The sequence below is a fragment of the Puntigrus tetrazona genome, unplaced genomic scaffold (assembly GCF_018831695.1).
Source record: "Puntigrus tetrazona isolate hp1 unplaced genomic scaffold, ASM1883169v1 S000000401, whole genome shotgun sequence".
NCBI classification, from domain to species: Eukaryota; Metazoa; Chordata; class Actinopteri; order Cypriniformes; family Cyprinidae; genus Puntigrus; species Puntigrus tetrazona.
The window spans coordinates 520,001-542,500 of record NW_025048054.1 but is presented as its reverse complement, the minus strand read 5'-3'; the positions used below and the strand labels follow the sequence as shown (position 1 = coordinate 542,500).

Below are 22,500 nucleotides of genomic sequence, written 5' to 3'. Positions count from 1 at the left end.
AAAATTGTGTAATTAAACATTTTATATTTTTTAGTTTTAAACTTAATCCTAAAAATAAAGACTGAATAAAATTAAACAATTAAACTTAAAAATTAAATTATATAATATTTTATATATTATAAAAATATAATATAATATAAAATATAAACTTTAAATTAATAAATTTACACCTGTAAAATGCAAAAAAAACTCCAAGTTCATAAAAAAATGCATAAAACACACACAGGCACACACATATACATATTTATTTTTGTAGTCATTTTACATATTTTTGTGTTTAGAAATTTGCATACTTTTTTATTATTATTATTTAATTATTTATATTTTAATATATTTATAAAATATATAAAATAAATAAAATATTCATTCATTCAATTTTACCACCCAGTTTTATTTTATTTCTGTTAACTCCAGGGTCATAATTTGTTTTTGTATTTTATTTAAAAAAATTATATATAATAATAATGATTTTATATATTTTTTTGTTTATATATATATAGATATATGGAAGGACTACATTTAATCAGTTGGTTCATAGATGTAGAAGTTCCATCATAGAAAGAAAGTCTAATACACCTCAAACACTCTGTACTTTGCCTTAATGGAAAACAAAGAGAGAGCGATGCGGTTACGACAGACTGTAAACTCACAGCACACTTTCCTCATTAAAAGCTGATCACATGAATTAAGCTGGATCTGATCTCTAATCATGAGTGACAGTGTTTCAAACATCCATCTGCTGCCATCAAAGCATGACCTTCCCAACAAACAGAGCCAGAGACGTGCGTCATCCCTTCCTCAGTCCGCTTTATACACATTACACTCATCTGAGGTCAGAGTTCACGGGGCTATCAGACACACACACACACACACACACACACACACCAATACAAACATCTTCAATAACCCACCAAACTAAAAGCATGCTTTAACATGAAGAAATTATGGTAGCAATTAGTGCTTTAAAAATGTACTACTAAAAACATTTACAACAATTTAAAATAAAATAATTAAAATATTATATTTTTAATTAATAATTAAAAATATTAATAATAATATTAATTTCACAGCTTATCACCGTTTTGATTCTGAATTAATATTAAAATGATAATTTAGCAGTCTCACGTAGTCTAGATATATATACGTCTAGAAAAATTCAGCTAGACTTTTTTGTAAAAAATAAAACCGAAATTCCCTAAAAATATATTTTTTGTTAACTGTTTAAGCAATTAGACAATCTGTCATCACTTAAAAATATAAATAAAAGATTACAACTGAATCCAGAAGAATTTATAGTGAGGAAAAGAACAAAAAAAAAAACCATATAAATAAATACATCTTTAAAATGAAAAAAGGATCCAGAAAATATTTTGAAAAATTAAATGAAAACAGAATGGGAAAAAAAAAAAAAAAAATGAAGGAATACTAATATTGCCCAGTATTTCCATTTCTAAGCTTGTGTACTATATAGGAGTGATATGAAGTGTGCTGGCGTGGAGCCCGCGTGCTCTCGATGTGTCTGAACAAGCAGCACTCGACCCTCACAACAAGTTCTGCCTGTTCCCAAGATCGAGAGCGACACGAGGACAAGTGTGTTTCAGTTGTCTTTAAAAAGACAAAAACAGACCGCATGTACGATCGCGAAAGCGTCGAAAATAGCATATATATATGTACTCAGAATTGGATGGAAAACAGTTTGTATTTTTATTTCACACGAGCAACCATGCCTCTGTTTATGATGAGTACCGGCCAGTTAAAGCAAAGAGAGGAGGAAAAATATTCACAGAAGCTTTTAGAATATATCTATAAACACTATTAATATAAATGTTAAAAGAAAACGTGATTTTATTAGGAGTACACTGGATCGTGAAATGTGAGCTTTTAATTGCATTAAATAGATAAATAAAAAGTATAGGTCAGGACTTACATAAAATCTATATATAAAATAAATTGTTTTACTTTATAATTTGCATGACTGGGAATTGGCTGGAACATGAAAAATTGGTAAAAAAAAAAAAAAAAAAAAAAGTAATGTTTAAAATATATACTATAAACATTTTATAAAAAAATGTAAAATATAAACATTAAAAATAAATTAATAAAAAAATTTAAATGTAAATTATATATATATATATATATATATATATATATATATATATATATATATATATATATATATATAGTATTTTAAAAGATTTATTTATTTTTAAATTTATTTTACTATTTGTTTACTTTTTTTTTTTTTTTACATTTTTATAAATTATTGTATACTTTGCCAGTGTGTTTATAATTTATTACACATATAAAATGCAGGACTTTCCTCATCAGAAACTGTTTGGAAAAGTGGAAGTAAGTTGTTTTTATTTTTATTTAAGTGACTGAAGTAAAAGCCTCTCATGCTGACATGACTACTGATTTAAGTTACACTGCGTTATTGAAGCTGCTGGAGCTTTACAACCTCTGACGGGTCACACACACACACAGACACACACACACACACACACACACACACACACACACACACACACACACACACACACACACACACACACACACAGACACACACACACACACACACACACACACACACACACACACACAGACACACACACACACACACACACACACACACACACACACACACACACACACACACACACACACACACACACACACACACACACACAGACACACACAGACACACACAGACACACACACACACACACACACACACACACACACACACACACACACACACACGAATCATCATCAGGTCGACCGGCCCTCGAAGCCTGAAGCTCAGGAACACGACGAGGTCCCGGACCCAGCAGCCGGCTTTTATTAACACCATAAACTAAACCTCAGGCTCATAAACGATCGAATCCCACCGCAGGAGAACGACGGCCTAATCACACGACACCTCACAGCCCGCCCGTCGCATTTAGAGCAGCATTTCACCAAATCAAAGTTTAACAAGTCTGAGGGTGTTTTAACAGACTACGCCGAGTTAACTTTTCCATATCCCTATTTTCACACTTCATCCAAGAGAAATAAATCATTTTGCATTTCTTACACCATTTGAGCATATTATAAATAGTCTAAAATAGGAAATAAAAAAGATAAATAAATAAAATAAACATATTAATGAATTTAATGTACACTTTTGAAATGATGTAAACGTACCTATATAAAAATAAATCATTTTTATCCCTTTTTAAACTTCAAATCAAATCAGAAAAGGTTTTTTAAAAATAAAAATTAAGAAAATAATAATTGAAAATAATTGCGTAGGGTTGGTGTTAACGCTGGTAAAAGCAGAGCGGGTCTATTCTGATTTCATGCTGACCTTATTATGAAGCACCAGGACAAATCTCCTTTGTTTGGTATAAAGTGAAGCCGAGCGCTGCTCGTTACATGTGTTTGGCAGATGAGCACATCTAGAAAGCCGAACGCATGAGATATTTGCCCTCTTGGCAGCGAGACGCCGGCCAGTAAACTCTAATGAACGGTTGCTTCGCTACGACACCAAAGCTCTGCGGCCCATCTCCATTTATAGCTGTCTGAGGGTATCACACACACACACACACACACACACACACACACACACTTATCAGAGACCCAGCACAGAGACACAACATCACAACATGCAGAAAACAATCCAGCATGGCCAGGAGCCGGCAGACCGTGACGTTTCCAGGCCTTCATCTAAACCTTCATCTAAGCCGCTAAGACCCCGCTGCTTCTCCATTTAAACCCAAAAGGAGGCAGAAATGAAGGCTGTAATGAGAGAACCGCCAGTGACGCCGTTCAGCCCTGGAGAAAAACACCCGCCATGTGAAAAACTACAAGTAGGGTGGTGCAAATAATTACAGAGAAGCGGTTCAGAGCAATTGATAAAGAGAAAAAAAGAAAAAAAAATACCACATGCTGTAATCCAGAAATTATATTATATATAAATATATATTATAATGAGATTATATTACACCAAACATTTAAAAACAATTAACAAGTTGGGGTTTTAAGACAGTTTTGATTTGATTTCATGTCCATGCATACATTTTTATGCCAACATTAAAAGCCAAATTATAATATTTTTATAATTATAGAATACTTAAAAAAAAAAAAAAAAAAAATATATATAATATATATATATATATATATATATATATATATATATATATATATATATTTAATTTTTTATTATTTTTTTATACACATAAATATATACATATACATATATACACACACTATTTTATCAAATATTTTGTCTTTTTTACTTTTATTTTAAGTATTGAAAATATTTTTTTGCTTTGGTTTAGTAAGTTAAAACACTTGTTTTGCATGTGACTTGACAAACGCTTTTATCCAGTGGCAGAAAAAAAACAAAAAAAAAAGGATAAAATTATAAAAAAATGAAAAGAGTTTATGTCTTGTAATTATAAGTGTGGTGGTACAAATAATTACAGAGAAGCAGTTCAGCGTAATTGATGAAAAAAAAAAAAAAAAAAAAAAACACACACACACACACACACACACACACAGTCATGATTTATGACAAACAACACAAAATAAGACAACATCGCCAACAGTCGCCTCAGACCACAAGCCCAGTGATTTTTCTGGTCATTTGTACATTTTGTGAAGAGCAGACACACTTGTCTTAGCAAGCAGCACCAGCTAAGGTTAAGATTCCCGTTTCAGCTGTGGAAAGATAATATTTGATTGTTAAACGTAGTGGAACGGCTGCTTTTCCTCCATTAATCTTCAGTGAGGGCTGAAAGCGTGCCGATTCCTGACACCGTCTTGCTGTCAGCGTATGGAGTTCCTGACGTCTGAAGCTAACCAGCGTGGTTTTTCCCCAGATGGCCGGCTGAAACGCTGATGGGCTTCGTTCTAAGCGGCTGGATGAATGAAGCGGCTTCTGGACGGCACATTTTTCAGACGTGGAGTCACGGCGCTTGTTAAACGTCTCTTTAAAGGCCTTATATGGATCCTGAAGATTTATCATCACGCTGCGTGATTCGTGCCAAACATTCATGCCGGAGCATTTAGGGACAAACCAGGTGTTTTGCTGGAACTTGATGAGATGTTGTGTTCCTAGAACACACCCATTATGTCACGCTCAAACTATATTACATAATAAAAGCACTAAAGCGTAGAAGCACAAAAATATTTGTCTTGACAGAGAAAGCATGAGTCCTTCCTCACAGTGTTATTTTGGTATATTAAGATTTTTTTATAAAATTATAAATTTTTTTAAATTATATATTTTCTATATTTTAATTTTACCTTTAATTATATATATATATATATTTTTTATAATTACAGAACACATTGTAAATTACATAAAATACGCATTTATATAAACAGAAAATTATAGAAAATATTTTTTATTAAATGATATATTTTTTAAATGATATATTTTCTTTTATTCATTATATATATATATTATTTAAATTTTTTAGCTTTAATATATTTATTTTTATTTTGTAATAAGAAATTAAAGAATACATTTTAAATTACATAAAATATGCATATAAAGAGAAAATTTTATATTATTGTTTATATAATAAAACCATAAACACATAAAATTTTATGTAAACTGAAAAATACAAATAATTCAAAATATGTATCAAAAAATGTATCAAAATATACATTTGAAATTAAATATTAACAAGATATAAAATACAAAAAAGTAGAATAATCAAAATATATAAAAATGTATATGTAAATGTATATATTATTTTACCTAACCCTAATATTATAAACAAATATCAACTAATACATAAAAGAAAATGTATTTATATTTAAAAAAAAGTTGTTTATTTTTATTTCAGTTGTTTTTTGCATTTCAAGTAAATGACAATATTTATAGAGTTTTAGTTCATTAAAATAACATTGCTTCCCAATTTAAAAAATGAAAATAATTTCATTCCACAAAGGGACAAAACATTTAATAAATAATGTAACGGTGACTTAATTTTTAATCTCACAAGTTTTATTCCGCGGTTGGAAGAAATAACCAAAAAAGAAAAAAAGTATTTCTATAGCTTTGACTTTGGTTTGTTTCGTTGTGTACTACATCGGTCGTAACTATGAGCGCTGTAATACTGACCATGATTAAGCTCTCATTACGAGCGTGTCTCAGCTCTCGATCCAGATGTGGATGCAGCATCAGTCTCATTCACTCACACACAGGCTCTCCTTAATGTTCCTCACGAGTCTCGGCTCCGCTTCCATGGCAACGCAAACAAAAACACAGCATTCCGACGCCGGAGGAGAAGAAAGAGGGCCAGAGAGCTTTCACTTCCACTCTTTATCTACTGCTGGTACAGCGCACTCAATTTGTGTAACCTCTTATTTGCTCGTGTTCAATTTGCTGATTGGAGATATTTTGATTGAGGAAACTATAATAAATTAAATTTATAAATAAATTAAAAACATTAAAAAAAAAAAATTGAAACAAAACTAAAACAAAAAAGCAATATAAAACAGCAACAATATAAAATATTAAATAAAACTAAATTAAACTACTCAAAAGCATAAAAAAAAGCAAAAACAAATATATATATATATATATATATATATATATATATATATATATATATATATATATAATTTTATTTTATATTATTTATAATATTATTTTTATATTATATAAAACTGTTAAAATAAATGCATAACAAAATGAAATGTAAATAAATCTGGAAATGAAATAAAAAAATAAATACAAAAACTAAGCTAATTAAAATACTAAAAATGAATAATGTAAAACTTCTAAAATGTAAACACAAAAATTCATAATATGATAAAAGCTAGACTAAAAACTGTTACAAATAAAAAAAAAAACTAATTCACTTAAAAGGAAATTAAAAAGATTAATAAAAAAACACTAATAAAATAGAAACTTGCTTTTCTACTTTTTAAACTTATATTTAACATATATTAACATATAGAATATAAAATAAATAATATAAAGCAACATAAAACAATAAAATAAAAATATTCACATAATCTAATCTAATCCTGACATAAATATTGTTTTAAATTACTTTGTACACCTCATTATTAAAATGTAAATGACAAATAAAACTACATGGTAAACAAAACAAATAAAAATGAAAGTAAAAGAAATGTTAAAAAAAAAAAAAAACATTACTCCTCATAAAACTGCAACTTAATATTCTCATACCCAAAAATAAATCTAACGAAATGTAAAACATTAAAAAAATTTTTTTTTATAGTTTTATTTTGCTTCGTTTTGTTTAAAGTTAATTATACGCATGGTCGCTCTTGAAACTTGTAACTCTTGATCTTCTCTGACCAGATTACATCCACACCGCATTCAGCCGGCCTCCCTGGCCATTTTTCAGCACACAAATCCACAAAAGCTGTAAATCAGAGAGTGGAGCGAGGCGGCCTGACATGATGGACGAGTTTCATTCATTTTTTTGATTAAAACCAGATTGGTCCCGCTCCGATTTTACTACCATCTGCATTCACGGAAAACTCTTAGCATTGTTATAAGGCTCTTTCACAGTCGCTAGAAACATCCCGGGATGGTTGCTAGGGAATCCCGTAGAGGTTGCTAGGGGTCTGAGTGAAAAGAGCACGTTCCCGTTTCCTGTCGCGCTGTTTTTTACAGGCTTCAACGGAGTTGCTTCCCTTTGAAAACAGTCTATATTTAGACGCAGGGAATTAAACCTGAACTGATTCTTTTTTGGATATAAAGCCAAGCGGCACATGTTACAAGACCACGAACGTTACCTAAAGATGGTCAGAACCTACTCTGGCATTATGGGCTGGACGAGACTCAAGAGAATGATTTAGAGTTCCTGTAAATGTGCTTTTTTTATATCAGATCAAAGCGTTTGCACGCTTCCAAATGATTAGAAATCCCAGAAAGCAGTCCCTTGAGCAGCACAAGCGTTCCTGCTCTCTTTCATCAGGACTGAACATCTGAGGGATTCAGGTCAGAACAGATGAACTTTCCCTTTCAAACAAGAGCGCAAAACTCAAACTGTTGCTTCACCTCGATCCCTCTATAGTGTGTGTGTGTGAGAGAGAGTGTAAGAGAGAGAGAGAGAGAGAGAGAGAGAGAGAGTTATTGCAAAACAGAGAAAGTGGGATCCAGAATCAGGGTTATCAAAGTTAAATAAAACTACAAATAAATGTATTTTATTTATTTGTGCATTTTATTTAACTTTATTTCTTACTTTCATTTAGTATAACTTGACTAAACTTACTAAAGAACAAAGATAACTAAAACTAAAAGCTGAAATTAAATAATAATAAATTAAAAAAATAAAATAAATAATATATATATAAATAATATATATATATATATATATAAAAATTATATATATATATATAAAATATATATATATATATATATATATATATATATATATATATATATATATATAAATATATATATATATATATATATATATATATATATATATATATATATATATATATATATATATATATATATATATATATAAATATATAAATTAAAACAGAAAAAAATAAATAAATAAATCACAATTATACTAAAACAGCAATTTTTTTACTGTATTTTTTAAGTATCCACATAAAACTATAAAAAATACTAAATATAAATAAATAAAATGATAAAAAAAAAAATTTGTTATTTTATTTCTCACCTTCATTTAGTTTAACTCTACGACTGAACGACCAAAACACTAAACTAAAATAAAAATGTATACTATTAAAATTTTTATACTACAATAGCAATGACCAAGTAAAAGATCCTGCTATATTTTTACTGTATAGTATCTAAAGCCCTGAAGTTAAGTTTTTAAGTTTTTAAACACATTTAATAGCTTAGTTTAGCTCTGAATAACTAATCCATATATTTTCCAGACGAGATATTCCATGCACGAAGCAGAAAAACACACTAAAAATTGCACCAAACTGCTATTTCTATGAATATTTTGCAATGAAAGTGTTGAACGCGCAGCTTGTAACGACAGTCGGTGGTTTCTGGGGCGAGTAGTTTCTTCTCTCATAAAATAACTTACAGTCTTGGTCTTTATTACCAAACACAAATCACAGTTTACAGCGGCGTGATTCATCTCCGACCAGCGCCGTGTTTCCCCAAACGCATCGTAAGACTGAACAGATCGTAGAAAGCATCAGTGCCAATAGCTCCAGTGATCTAAGGCTCGCGACGCTTTTGGGAAAAAGACAGATGGCCACTGTTGAGCACGTTAAACTACATCTTTTGCCATTTACTAAACTCAAAATACATCAATTATTTAATACAGACACGCATATTTTCACCATGGGGAAAAAAAAAAGATTGGGATTTGGGACTTGTAAGAAACAACAGACACTTGACGGGCCGTTATACAAAGCTATTGACCAATCATAAGCAAGTATTCCAACATCCTGTCTGTTCACGGAGCTCCTCGTCAAAACGAATCGGCGTCTTCCGTATGAAAGCGCGACCTTATCAGGAACATTTATCTGAACATGAACCCAGAAGAAACCGCCTCTAAAAATCCCATCTGTGAGCCTCCGAGTTTGTTTTCGGCGATGATTTGACGAGTCGGAGGTTGGCAGACGGCCTTAAAAATCAACGTCTATATCATTTATGCAGCGTTTAATGAAACGCAGGGAAGTCTGGAGTCAGCCAAAGAGCTAGAAGCAAATAAAAAGCGTAAACCACTTTTGTAGCTTTTTCATTTCCGAACGAATTCAGGGTTGGATTTTTATTTCAAGCGAGTTTGCGCACAATTACCAGACTATTTAAAACGCTGCATTTAATGAGAAGCCCACCCGAAACGTACTTCACCAGGACATGATGCGTTCGTTTTTGTATACTACATGCGTGTTCGTTCCGGTCCTCCAAACCTACTAGAGAGCAACCGGAGGCCTGAGAATAGTCCGTGTGGTTTCTGTGAATGTCGCTTTAATAATTGAGCTCTATGTTCTTGCTCCTAAAAACGACAAGTTAGAAAGTGCCACAAAACATCTCCGCGCTCGAGTCGAAGCCGCAGCGCTTTTGTTGACTTTCATGCGCCGAAAGCCGCAGTGAACTTTCTCTGGAAGTATTCTGAGCCTCGACCGCCATCGGCCGACAACACGCCCGGACAGACCGCCGAAGCCTGGGTTGATTTCAACCATCCCTGAATGAAGTGGATGATGATTTACGCCGTCAAGGCCTCCGAAAAGCACCGTTAAAGTGGACCGCTCCACTGCTCGGGAGTCACACGATAGCTTTGCGAGAGGAAAGAAAACCTCATTCAGACCTCATTCACACGTGCAGATAATTAGAGCTCGTGGCAAGCTCGAACATTTGTGACCACAAATAAGGTTTGAGAGCGACTTCAATCAGTTCCTCGCACAAAGCTACTGTATCATGCGGCCGGCAGCGCAGACGTTCACGATTCGGCAAAACATCTCCTTAAAATCGGAATAAAACACGCAATCTCAAACGCTTCGGTTTACGGAAAGTGCTACGGTGTGTATTTGATAACGCAACATGTACAAAAAAAAAAAAAAAAATGTCATGTTTTAAAATGAATGTTGTTAAGATAGCTCTAAATAGTAGTATTGTAATTTTCTTTAGTAATTTATATTTATTAATTTTAATAGTAATTTTATATATTAAATATTTATCTTTTAAGTCATATTTATTAAATACTACAATAGCAATATATTTAAAAAATAATAAATAATAAATATAATAATAATAATAATAATAATAATAATAATAATATATAAATAAATAAATAATAATAAAATAAATAAATTATATATAATTTTTTTATTTATTTATTTTTTGGTATTTTTATACTTTTACAAAAGTTTAAATTTTTTGAATTATTAATAATTAATAGTAATAATATTTATTTTTCATAATTGCAATAGTAATATTATTTATTATTATTATTATTATTATTATTATTATTATTATTATTAAGCTTATTACCACCACTATTTATTTTGACCATGTAAGTATTATTTTATATTTTAAATACTCTAATTTAAAATCACAAAATATTACAATAGTGACATTGCTTTGTTTTTAAATCTTTTTTTAATTAGTGTTTTTATACTTCTATTTAGTATCAGTAGTAGTGATAGACAGATAGATAGATGCATGAGCCCCGATATGGCTTTGGAACAACATAATGCAAGTAAATGACTTTAAAACATTTAATGGGGGTATCTGAACCGTCACGCTAATGCCTCTTAGTCGAGACCAAAACCACTACTTCAAACCAAAAGCCTTCATGGAATCCTGGAGCTATTCGTCGAAGCCATTAGCCAAACTCTGTCTCTGGAAATCTGAGGCTGATGAAGCCCAATGGAAAGCATTCATCTCCCTGTTCTCTCAAACGCCTCCTGCTTATGTAACGCTGGATTATTGTTATTATGGAATCTCATCCTGCACTTACCTCTCACACACACACACACACACACACACACACACACACACACACACACACACACACACAGAGCGAGAAACTCAATCATACGGCATGTTCACATGCTACAAAAGCATTCCAGGCCTTCCTGTGCCGGAGGAGCAGCGGTGAGGTTAAAGGAGCACCATCAGGGAATAATATAGAGCTAGACTCTAAAATTAGAGCTTATTTGTTGAGCGCGAGTATCAAATGTCAAGCTGACAGAAAGCAGACAGCTTTGAGAGGTTCAGGGCTGAGCGGAGGACCCTCGACTGAACCAAACCAGCGGATGAAACCCAAGAAGTCTCCGTTTCCGTCTGGTGCTGTAGTTAACGACACGCAACAGAATCACAAAACGGCAGACTCGGACACCTAGCGTCTCCTTCCTCTGATAGACCCAAACCGAAGGAAGGTAATTCTATGTGCTGCCTTGTTGTCTATAGAGTGCACAAGCAGCTGAGCAACTGAAAAACTGGCTATGGTTCTCATAGTGAACTAAAACCATTGAGAAATAATAGTTTTAATAATAATAATATAATTCAAATAATAATAAATTATATATATAAAATAAAATATATAATTATTATTATTATTATTATTATTATTATTATTATTATTATTAATAATAATAATAATAATAATAATAATATTATTATATACTATACAATATATAATATAACACAATATAATATATAAAGAGTAGAAATGAAGTTAAATTGCAATGTCAGGAAGAGAAAGGAACTGAATATCAATTAAAACACAATGCATATATTATATAAATGTATATAACACAGATAATGCATTTTATTAAGTGTTCTTCCACGCTGGTCAACATTTAAAGAGTTTCAAACTTTTACTTTTTTAATAAAAATAAAAAATAATAATAATAATAATAATAAAATAATAATAATAATAATAATAATAATAATAATAATAATAATAATAATAATAATATAAAGCTACTTTTATAATAATATAAACTATTACTTTTATTTTATTTTATTATAAAAAGTATTCAACAACAAAAAAGTAGTAAAATCAACAATGTCTGACAATAGAGCTTGTGCAATGCATTCTGGGACCACCTGTCTGTGAATGGCATGCAACGCTGGGCTCAGATTGGGCTAAACGACCGTATGATTATGTCTCTGCTGCGTATGATGGTGTCTATAAAAGGCAGCTCACTGCGTTTCAGAACAGAAACTGTTCTCTGAGTAAACGTTCGCTGGCCTCGGCCAAAAGCAGCTCATCTCACGAAGAGGAAGCGGCATCTGATTCAACACGCTTCAAGTCTTTCACAATAGCAGTGTCTGATTGAACTTGCCTGTGTCACCGAGAGACGGTCGTGTATTGATTTAGTGTGATGTGAAGCATGCTAGTTAATCATTCACACCGAGATGTGCAGGGGCCAGTGGAAGTAACGGTAAAAAACAACGGATACAAACCGCTTCGATAGCGTCATTCTGGCACGAACAGAGATGAGGAGAAAAGCAACCATTTCTAACTACAGCGGTGTGCAGACTACTACAGTCTTCATAGTTTTTACATTATACATTCCATTTGAATTCATCAATTTAATTAAATTCTTTAAAATTTTAGTTTTTAGGTTTTTCCATGTTTAGTGTTTTTTATTTGTTTGTTAGTTTTTTTTTTCCATGCATGTCTGAAGTATTATTTTTTTGTAAGATTTGCATTTCTCTTTCTATCTTTTTTAATTGAGCTTTAGTCCAGTAATTTAGCACATTATGTTAAGACAATTAAAATGAGAAATGCTGCTTTGGGAACTGCTCAAATTAAATGTTTTTAATATTTTGTGTCAGTTAAGGCATGTTTGTTTATTTATTAATTTGGTTTAATTTATTTAATTTAAGTAAATTAAAAATTTTTTGTGGTTTTAGTTAAGCATCTAACAAAATAAGTAATTCTTATATATTTATTTAGAAAAAAATATATATATAAAAAATATATATATAAAAATATAAAATATATATATATAAAAAAAATAAAAATATATATATATATATATATATATATATATATATATATATATATATATATATATATATATATATATATATATATATAAATAATGAAAACCATAAACTTGTTTAAATATTTATAAAAAGTTTTAGTTAACAAATAAGGCCTCTAACACTACCTTGCTCTATTCCTTTTTCTACTGTTTATTTATTATATAATTTATATCATATAGGAGTCCAATCATAGCGCTTGCGTGTTATTGCTCTTCAGTTGATTTACATACGGTCCTCATAAGTAAACGTAAATGTGATGTGAATGTAATAACCCTCCAGACGACATGATCGCTCATTAAATGCACCGATCCATCGCTTACGTTCACATTATGCAATACCGTTTAAATACAATCGGTCATGAACGCAAACACACACTTACGCGCAATTATCCGAAGCCACGGAAACCCGAAAAAGCGCGATTCATAGCTTTAATTTGGGTGAAATGCACATGTTTGGCGTTAAACGCCTTTTATTTTAAACAACTGTATAATGAAAGCCGAAAGCACTCGTACATGTGTGTGATTCTGGCCTTCCCTCCCAGCAGTTAAAGATAACCAACTCCCCTGATAACCCGTTCCTGTCATTGTGAGCTTTATTTATGGAGCTCTAACGGCCCTGGTTACAATCAGACCCAATAAACCGCCGCGTTCCCCACGTCAGGCCGGATCGCTCCCACGTCTGAGCGAAGGGCCGCGGACAAACAAATATCAGGAGGAAATAAGAGCGTTCCTCAGATCAGCGGCGCTCGCCGAGAAAAACATTTACGCAGACATTCTTACGGCTCTTAAAATAGAGCGATAGCGTTTCGTCAAAAGAACGCATTCAATTTTCAGGCTGATGAATGGCCTCCGGGATGCGTTCAGAAAAATCTCCCAAGACCCGTCTGTTCCTCGGCTGGAGAAACAAAGCAGACTCCAGCGCGTTCCCTGCAGCGTTGGGTTTTTGTTATTGACAGAAACGATTACGCACAGAACGAAAGCGCCGAAGTGTTTGGTCTGGAGCTTTAGCCGATCTGAGCTCTCAGCACGCGGAGAAAATCAAACTCACCTGCTGCAGAAAAAACTAAACACTGTGAACAAGTGACTAAAGATTTCCTCCAAACATCAGGCACTGTTTCAGTAAATGCATACAAACTAATATTTGTGTGTGTGTGTGTGTGTGTGTGTGTGTGTGTGTGTGTGTGTGTGTGTGTTGTGTAAAAGACTATGCAGCTATTGCATTTTTATGATATTTATATTTTTTATACTATAATGCTGCATCTGCCACCGTATGATAGATTTACACTGAAGTGTGGAGTCTGTCATCAGCGACAGTTCATCGGAAAAAGGATGTAAAATGCACTTCATTGTGTTAAATGTTAATGCCTGCAAGCTGCAGTCACCAGGAAAGAGCTGTTACATAATTTATTTGTTTTCATTAATGTCATTATAGAAAATATTTTGAAGCTATATCACCCACCCCTAGTGTACTGTGTGTATTTATTATGTATATATAATTACACACATATTAAATATTTACATGCGTTTACAGGGTATTTTAGATTTTTTTTTTAGATTTAAATCTATAAAAAAAATATATGATAATAAATATATATATATATATATATATATATATATAGCGTTATAAATAAGTATTATAATAAAACTGAAACTAAACATATATTATTATTTATATATTTCTTATACAAATTTCTTAAAATGTATTTAAAACTGTATTACATAATTTTGTATAATATAATATAAAAACATGTAATTGTTAATATAAAATTACACACAAAATACAATTCTGTAAATATATAATTCATTTTATTAAAGACTACGTAGTCATGCTTCTATATACAAATAAAATTGTATAAAATCTAGACATAGCTGCATATTTAAAGTATGTAAAATAAAAGGAGTTGAATACACATTTTAATAAAAAAAAAATTACACTTTTGACCACCATCTCTATAACTTGCATTCAGCACTTAAATCAATGCATCTGACCTTATATATATATATATATATATATATATATATATATATATATATATATATATATATATATATATATATATATATATATATATATATATATATATATATATATATATATATATATATATATATATATATTATTAATATATATATATATATATATATATGATATAATATAAATATTGTAGCAACCTTTTACAAATATCAAGTAACTGTCAATACTACATATATCTCAGATATATATATATATATATATAGTATATATATATAATTCTATATATATTTGTCATATGAAAGTCAGACATATATATTTTCAATATATATATTTGTAATAGTATATATATAAAAATATATATATGATTTAGATATATATATGATGGTATATATATATCTAACTTGTAATATTTATATATATATATATATATATACCTGTAATATATAGCAATCACTGCATATCATAACGCTTCCTGTAACTATCAATAGACTTCTGCACCTCTCAGCAGGTATTTTGGCCCACTCCTCATGAGCAAACATGCTCCAGTTGTTATTGAAGGGTGCCTTCCAGACTGCATGTTTCAGCTTCCAAAGATGCTCAATAGCAAAAAATTTAGGTCAGGGCTCACTAGGACAGCAGAACTTTACAATAGTCAACATGTAGTTTGGCATATTCCAGTCTTAGCTTTTGAAAGTTGTTTTTAACCTTTGTGTGTTTTGGGTCATTGTGCATGCAAGTCCCATGGCTGAATCGACGACCAAGCTTTCTGACACTGGACTTGAGCATTTCGCTAGAATCTCTTTGATAGTTTCATAACCAAGCGTTCAAGAAGCATCAATTTTCCTTGTGACGCAAAGCAGCCCCAGAACACTCCTCCAAAGAGTCAGTAGGAACGTTCTTTTCTGTGCTTCATTTGAAACATGAACATCAGCCCGATGACCTTGGCAATATCAACACTCTGTCCACAGTGTCGCTCCAAAAGCAGTGATTAACAACGGGCAGCTGCAAGGTTATTCCAGTCAAGCTCCGGCGATTCGTTTTCAACAATGGTGCGGTGAGATTAACAGCAGGCTCCCGGATGACAAAGATCTGTCTTAATGCAACGAGTCACGCTGGGAAACCGGAGGCAGCGCCCCGTCGGATCACAGCTCTGAAGCGCTGATGGAAAGAGACTTATCTGACCGACATCTAGTTGCTTTTGGTCTTATAGCCCGGCGGCGCTATAATTTTCTTTCTGATCTCGTAGGCGCTTTACAGGAGGACAGATCAAGAGCAAACCCATTAACCGCTTCTGAAAATCTTGACTTTCATAATGAGGTTCCCTGTCAGCCTTTAAAGCCTTACATATGAGAATAATGTTACACAAGTCGACAGTGACTAAGCTGGACTATTTTACGTCTCGACGCCTTCAGCTTTTATGTTCCTGATGGGTGATAAATCAAACGCTGAATCTCTTTCTCTACTGTAAGGCACACTGAGCAAACAGAAGATGCTGAGAACAGTATGTGGTTTCTTTAAAACCATCGACGATATCCCTGTGATACGCCTCAATACTCTAAAGTAAAGGCTGATTCTATTTAATTATGATTTGCACGAAACGAAAGAATATTATATATGTAATAAACAAACAAACCAACAAAATAGAAACATAAAAAAGCCGGCGGCGCTCGCTTCATAAATAAATCGTAGGCGCTTTACAGGAGGACAGATCAAGAGCAAAACCCATTAACCGCTTCTGAAAATCTTGACTTTCATAATGAAAAACGTTAGCACTGATTTAAAGGCTGATTCTATTTAATTATGAGTCCTCTTAATCATCTAAAATAATACATTAAAAATACTTAAATGACCAGGAAATGCATAACTATTGAACAAACAAATAAAAACATAAGTTAAAAACAAAAACTATCGAAAATAAATTAAACTGTATACAACAAACAAGACAATAAATATATATTACTTATTAAATTAAACAATTAGTAAATAACTAAAATAATTAAACAACCAAATAAAAATATAAAACTAAAATATAAAATTACAAAACTAAAACAAATTAAAAAAAATTTAAAAGTTTGATAAAAAGTAAAAAAAAAAAAAATGATGAAAACATTGCTGTTGGGTCTGATTAGCAAAAAGTCACTAAATAGGGCGGATTAATTATTTAATGTAGATTGCAGATTTATTCATGAAACGATTATTTAAATTATGGAAAAAGAAAAGAAAAGAGATTCTGTGCGGCTGACTCAAGCCTCCATCAGCCATCAGTGTCTGACGGGCAAAAAAAAAGCTACTCTGTAAGTGCGGGCAGATGCTTCTTATACAAGCTTGTAGACATCCGTGCTTCATGAAACTCAAGCAGCTCTCCGTCTCACTCATAAAGTGGGTTCATGCGACTGCGGCACGCTCTTCAGGCCTCGACACATCCAGGGTGTGACGCTCGCCCGGCTGCATGAGAAAGTGTGATGTAAGAGGAAAATCGTTCTGCACGAATCAAAAGGAACCTGAGATCATTTCCCCCGGAGCTGAAAAGCGACCGTACCAAATAAGGGATCGGATAGATCTCGCTGCACAGCTTTCCACTGCAGATTAAGCCGCCGGTGTCAGCCGCTCCGTCTTCCTCCAGCAGCTGCCCGGAGAGTATAAATAACTTCCTCTGACAGGAAGTGCCATTATCTCCCACAGGAGCCTTGCTGCGGTGGGCAGCGCTCGAGAGGGTCACGGTCAACACAAGAACGCGGCAGACTTTCAAAGCTCAACGTTTGACCGATTCTCGTTTTTTGCCATTTTAAAGGGGTCGTGTGATGCTGTTTTAAAGATTATTTGGCGTAAAGGAATATGTTGACATGACGTAGTTCACCCCCCAAAAAATTTAAATCATCTCATATTTTACTCGCCCGCCCCAAGTCATCCTTGGTGTATATGATTTTTTGTTTTCAGACATTTTTTAACTGGCTCTTCCAAATTTGGTAATGCTGGTGGATGACCTCTGACCTCCACGTATGACGTGAGTCACATTCGTAACGTAAGCTCAGAAGAGAATAGACGGACAAGGATAGAGCAATACTAAACACTGGTACCAAAAAAAAAAATCAATAATAATTAAAAAAATTAAAAATTAAATAAATAAATAAAAATTAAATGGAAAACGTGAAGTAAAAAAATTAAATAAATGTAAAAATAAATACATTTTTAAAAAAATAAATAAATAGTAAGAATGAATAAGGTTTACATTATACATGGAGTCAAAGGTCAGAGGTCAGCCAATGCGTATACAGCCGATGCCGGAAGTCAGTTGTTTGAGTTATACTTTAAAAATAAAAATATTTTTCATTACAAAAACTCATCGATCTGCTTCAAGTGTTAAAAAATGCAATTTAATTATATAAAAATAAATATGACAAATATTGACTACATTTAAACTAAAGACTAAAGCCAAAAAAAAAAAAAAAAACCCTGTAAAGATATTTAGGTCCGCACATAGATATTTTATATTTTTTCAAATACGTTCTACATACACAAAAAACAAAAGGTGCTAATGGCTTTTTTTTTTAAGTACTAATGTACCATTTAGGTGCAAACAAGACAAAGTTGTACTGCCTAGGAACAGCTTCGTGTCTTTATTCTGAGAGAGGACATGTTTGTAATGACTTGAGGAGAAACCGATGACAGATTTATGAACTACTGTTTTATCTCTGGGCGTTCGGTTCTTAATCTCCGAGTCTTTTCTCTTCGCTCATCACACAAGGCTGCTCTTTCCGCTCCAGCCAAGCCAAAGGGCTGCCTTCGATAACATCCACCGCATCTCAACATCCGCTAGACCACACTAGAGCCACGGACGAACCGAGCAAAAAGATCGCCCACAAATTCAGTTGCTACAGCCACACAGCATTCCTGCCAGCATCTCCTCGCTGCCTGCCAAAGCAGAGCTCAGATTTACGGCCGCGCCGCTTCCAGACAGATATTCCTGGGGTTTAAAGTCTCCGCTCGAGTGTTAAGAGCGCAGCTGGCGAGCCCCAGCTCCTGTGCAAACCTACAGACAGATCCATCTCCATCACAGATGATACACAACGTCTCTCCGAGGCGCGGGTTGCATGTGGAAGCCAGGTGAGAGAGCAGCGTTTAGGGGCCGTTTACCAAAGATCAACGAGAAGTAAGCCGAATAAATGAGCCAGATGGCTCGTGTTTAAGCAGAACCGATGGGTGAGGTTTTCTTGGAGCGGCTTTATGGCAAAAATACATATCTGGCAACCAAACACATTAACTTTGTGTCTTACTTGGACAATCTGCGTTTCCTGCGGCCTCAAACAGATGCCTGTTATTCCTGGTGGAAATCCTTTGGTAATATAACCTCTAAAGCGCTGCATTAAAAGCAATATCTTTGAATGATATTTAAAAATTTTAAGTCAACATGCAACAGAGACCGCAGCTCGTTTTACTGCCGTAATGTGACGTCTCGCGAAACAGTTTATGCAATAAAAAATAAAAGCCGCGGGCAAAGACCGAATTGAGTGGATCAGAATTTGGTCGGAGCTAAAGGAAAGTTTGCATTGCCAAAAGCCTTAACATAAACCAAAAGCCCAAGAAGTGTTAATCTAGTCAGAGAAATCACTTACAAAACTTTCTTTGATTTTTGTCAAACGTAAAGGTGAGGCGGCAAATGTGCATCATGATGATACTCAAGGAGAGAAAAAAAAAACCTGTAAATATATTTTTTAAATAATGCATTTATACATGCAGTAAATACTAAAAAAGTTTTCACTTGCAGAATAAGTATAAAAAATAAATTCTGATTATAGCGTGGACTACAAAAGCAGAAACGCCAACTAACCTGTAACCGATTACAAGAAACATAACAGGATCTATCATCACCCAACAGCATGCTGAGGATGCACAGATCCGACAGGAACAGCGTGTCCCTCGTGCACCTATTAGTGACACTTAAAGGGTCATTTCAAGTTTGCGTGACACTCACTCTGGAGATGGTGAGAGGCATGCTGAAGTCCTTGCCTCCCTGCAGTCTGAAGCCCCAGGGTGAAGGTCCGATCAAGGACACGCTGTAGTTACTCATGCTGGAGCGGGTCGCTGTTACAGGTACTGCCCAAAGTCCAAATCACAGCCTGAGAAATGACAGCAAAGACAAGGACAGTAAAGGTCACTGATCACGCAATACACTGAAACGTGACGGTTAAGGGATATCCCACCTGACGTGCAACATTTTGCGAACAAAAGGAGAAATTATATACAAATAAATCAATTAAAAAAAGACATTAAAACAAATATGTAAATAAAAATGCTAAAACGTTACGATAAGGTTCATTAGTTAACTTGATCTAAGAATAAAGTGTGTGTGTGTGTATATATATATATATATATATATATATATATATATATATATATATTTTTTTTTTTTTTTTTTTTTTTTTTTACATACACGCATATACGCATAATATAATATAAATAAATATAATATATATTTATATATAAATATAATATATATATATATATATAATATATATATATATATATATATATATATATATATATATATATATATATATATAATTTCAACATTTACTAGTGCTTTATTAAATTCACAAGTTGTTCTTGTTAAGGGTGAGATAAACAATTAACTACTGTATTTTTATTAATTAACAAAAAAGTGTACTAAACAGTGTAGTAAATGTATTGTTCATTGTTTGTTCATGTTAGTTAATACATTAAAAAGTTAACAAAAATGGCACCTTATTGTAAAGTCTTAGCTTAAAAAACAAACATTTACAAGCAAACAGAAAAATAAACAAATATTGCCATAAAACAATAAGCAAATGCAAATAAATCCTAAATAAGCAAACAAACAAAAAGGAACGCAGCGAAATATAAATACATACATATTAAAGCAAAATAAAATAAATAAACAAATAAGCAAACACAAAATAAAAAAAAATACATTTATTTATTTTTCCCCTTTTCTCAAACACAAATGGGGAAAGGAAATAAAACAAAAATCACATTATATGGTTAAATGAGACAAATGCAGAAAAGACATGTACCAGAGCAACTGATTTATCGGGAACACGTTCCAGGTTTCTAAATAATTCCAGGAACAAGATGGTTCATAGTCCAAACTTATCTCGTAAGTGCAGATAAAACAAAAGAGCGGTCGCTATTTATACAGCTGAACCTGCCGGGACGGGGGAGTCTCGGTGTGCACGGGCGAGTATTTTAAGAGCTTACGGGCGAGCGTGCAGTTGTTGGTGAGGTAAAACCCAGTCCAATCCAGCTCGGGCCAAACAGAAACATTCCAGAGGAAGGGATTAGACTCTGTGGGGTCTCGCTCAGGAATGTCCCACAACACCGACGCTTTTAGACGTTCAGATCCTTCACCTGCCCGTCCGCTCTCGTTCTTCACACGTCGGTAACGGAGAGCGTCTACAGAATTACACAACCGCTCCGTTTCAACCCGACCTGGCCCAGTCGCTTTCCATGCTCTGGACAAACGTGGACGACGTCGTATAACCTGAATATTAACATCGGTTTAATAACCGAATGCCAGAGTTGCACGCAACGGGAACGCGGACGTCAGCAGTGACTCAAAAGTGTGTTGTGTCTGTGACTGTTGAGTCACTGGAGCTGATGCAATGTTCATTTGACAACAACAGTTCCTCTGGAAGCATTAAGGGTGCGGCTATAGAGAACAGCAAGCATTGAGAACATTCCCAATAAAGTCAATGAAGCGTTTTTCCACGCCTGAAGCCACAAGGGCTGTTTGCGTTTGTCACACAGGCTTTCTAACGGGTACATTGACTCATCCTATCAGATCTAGATCAACAATACCGTTGCGAGTCATGACATAACCAGCATAACTTAATCTCCCAGAGTTTGAGTTCGCAGACTATTTCCATTCGGTTTGAGAGCGTCGAAAATGTTTGGCAGAATGCGTTTAGAATTTAAAAAGCAAGAAGCAAATCAATCGTTCAAACCACCGTTTATGGCTAAAATCTGCGCAGATTTCTCTCCCGATTCAGACCAGACCACTTTTTCACCGCAGGAAG

General features: G+C 33.1%; 1 protein-coding gene across 6 annotated transcripts in view; it reads right to left on the bottom strand.

Annotated features, from left to right (window-relative positions):
- Positions 1-22,500, bottom strand: part of pdlim5b (PDZ and LIM domain 5b) — a 73,092-nt gene that overhangs the window by 47,108 nt on the left and 3,484 nt on the right. For 5 of the 6 annotated variants that reach the window (XM_043231720.1, XM_043231722.1, XM_043231723.1 and 2 more), the window contains exon 2: positions 20,421-20,565. In XM_043231720.1, coding sequence (XP_043087655.1) covers positions 20,421-20,516 — 96 coding nt within the window. In that variant the 5' untranslated portion in view covers positions 20,517-20,565. Of the gene's footprint in view, positions 1-20,420; positions 20,566-21,682; positions 21,708-22,500 lie in introns of those variants that run through there. The other variant, XM_043231721.1, reaches the window with a different exon arrangement.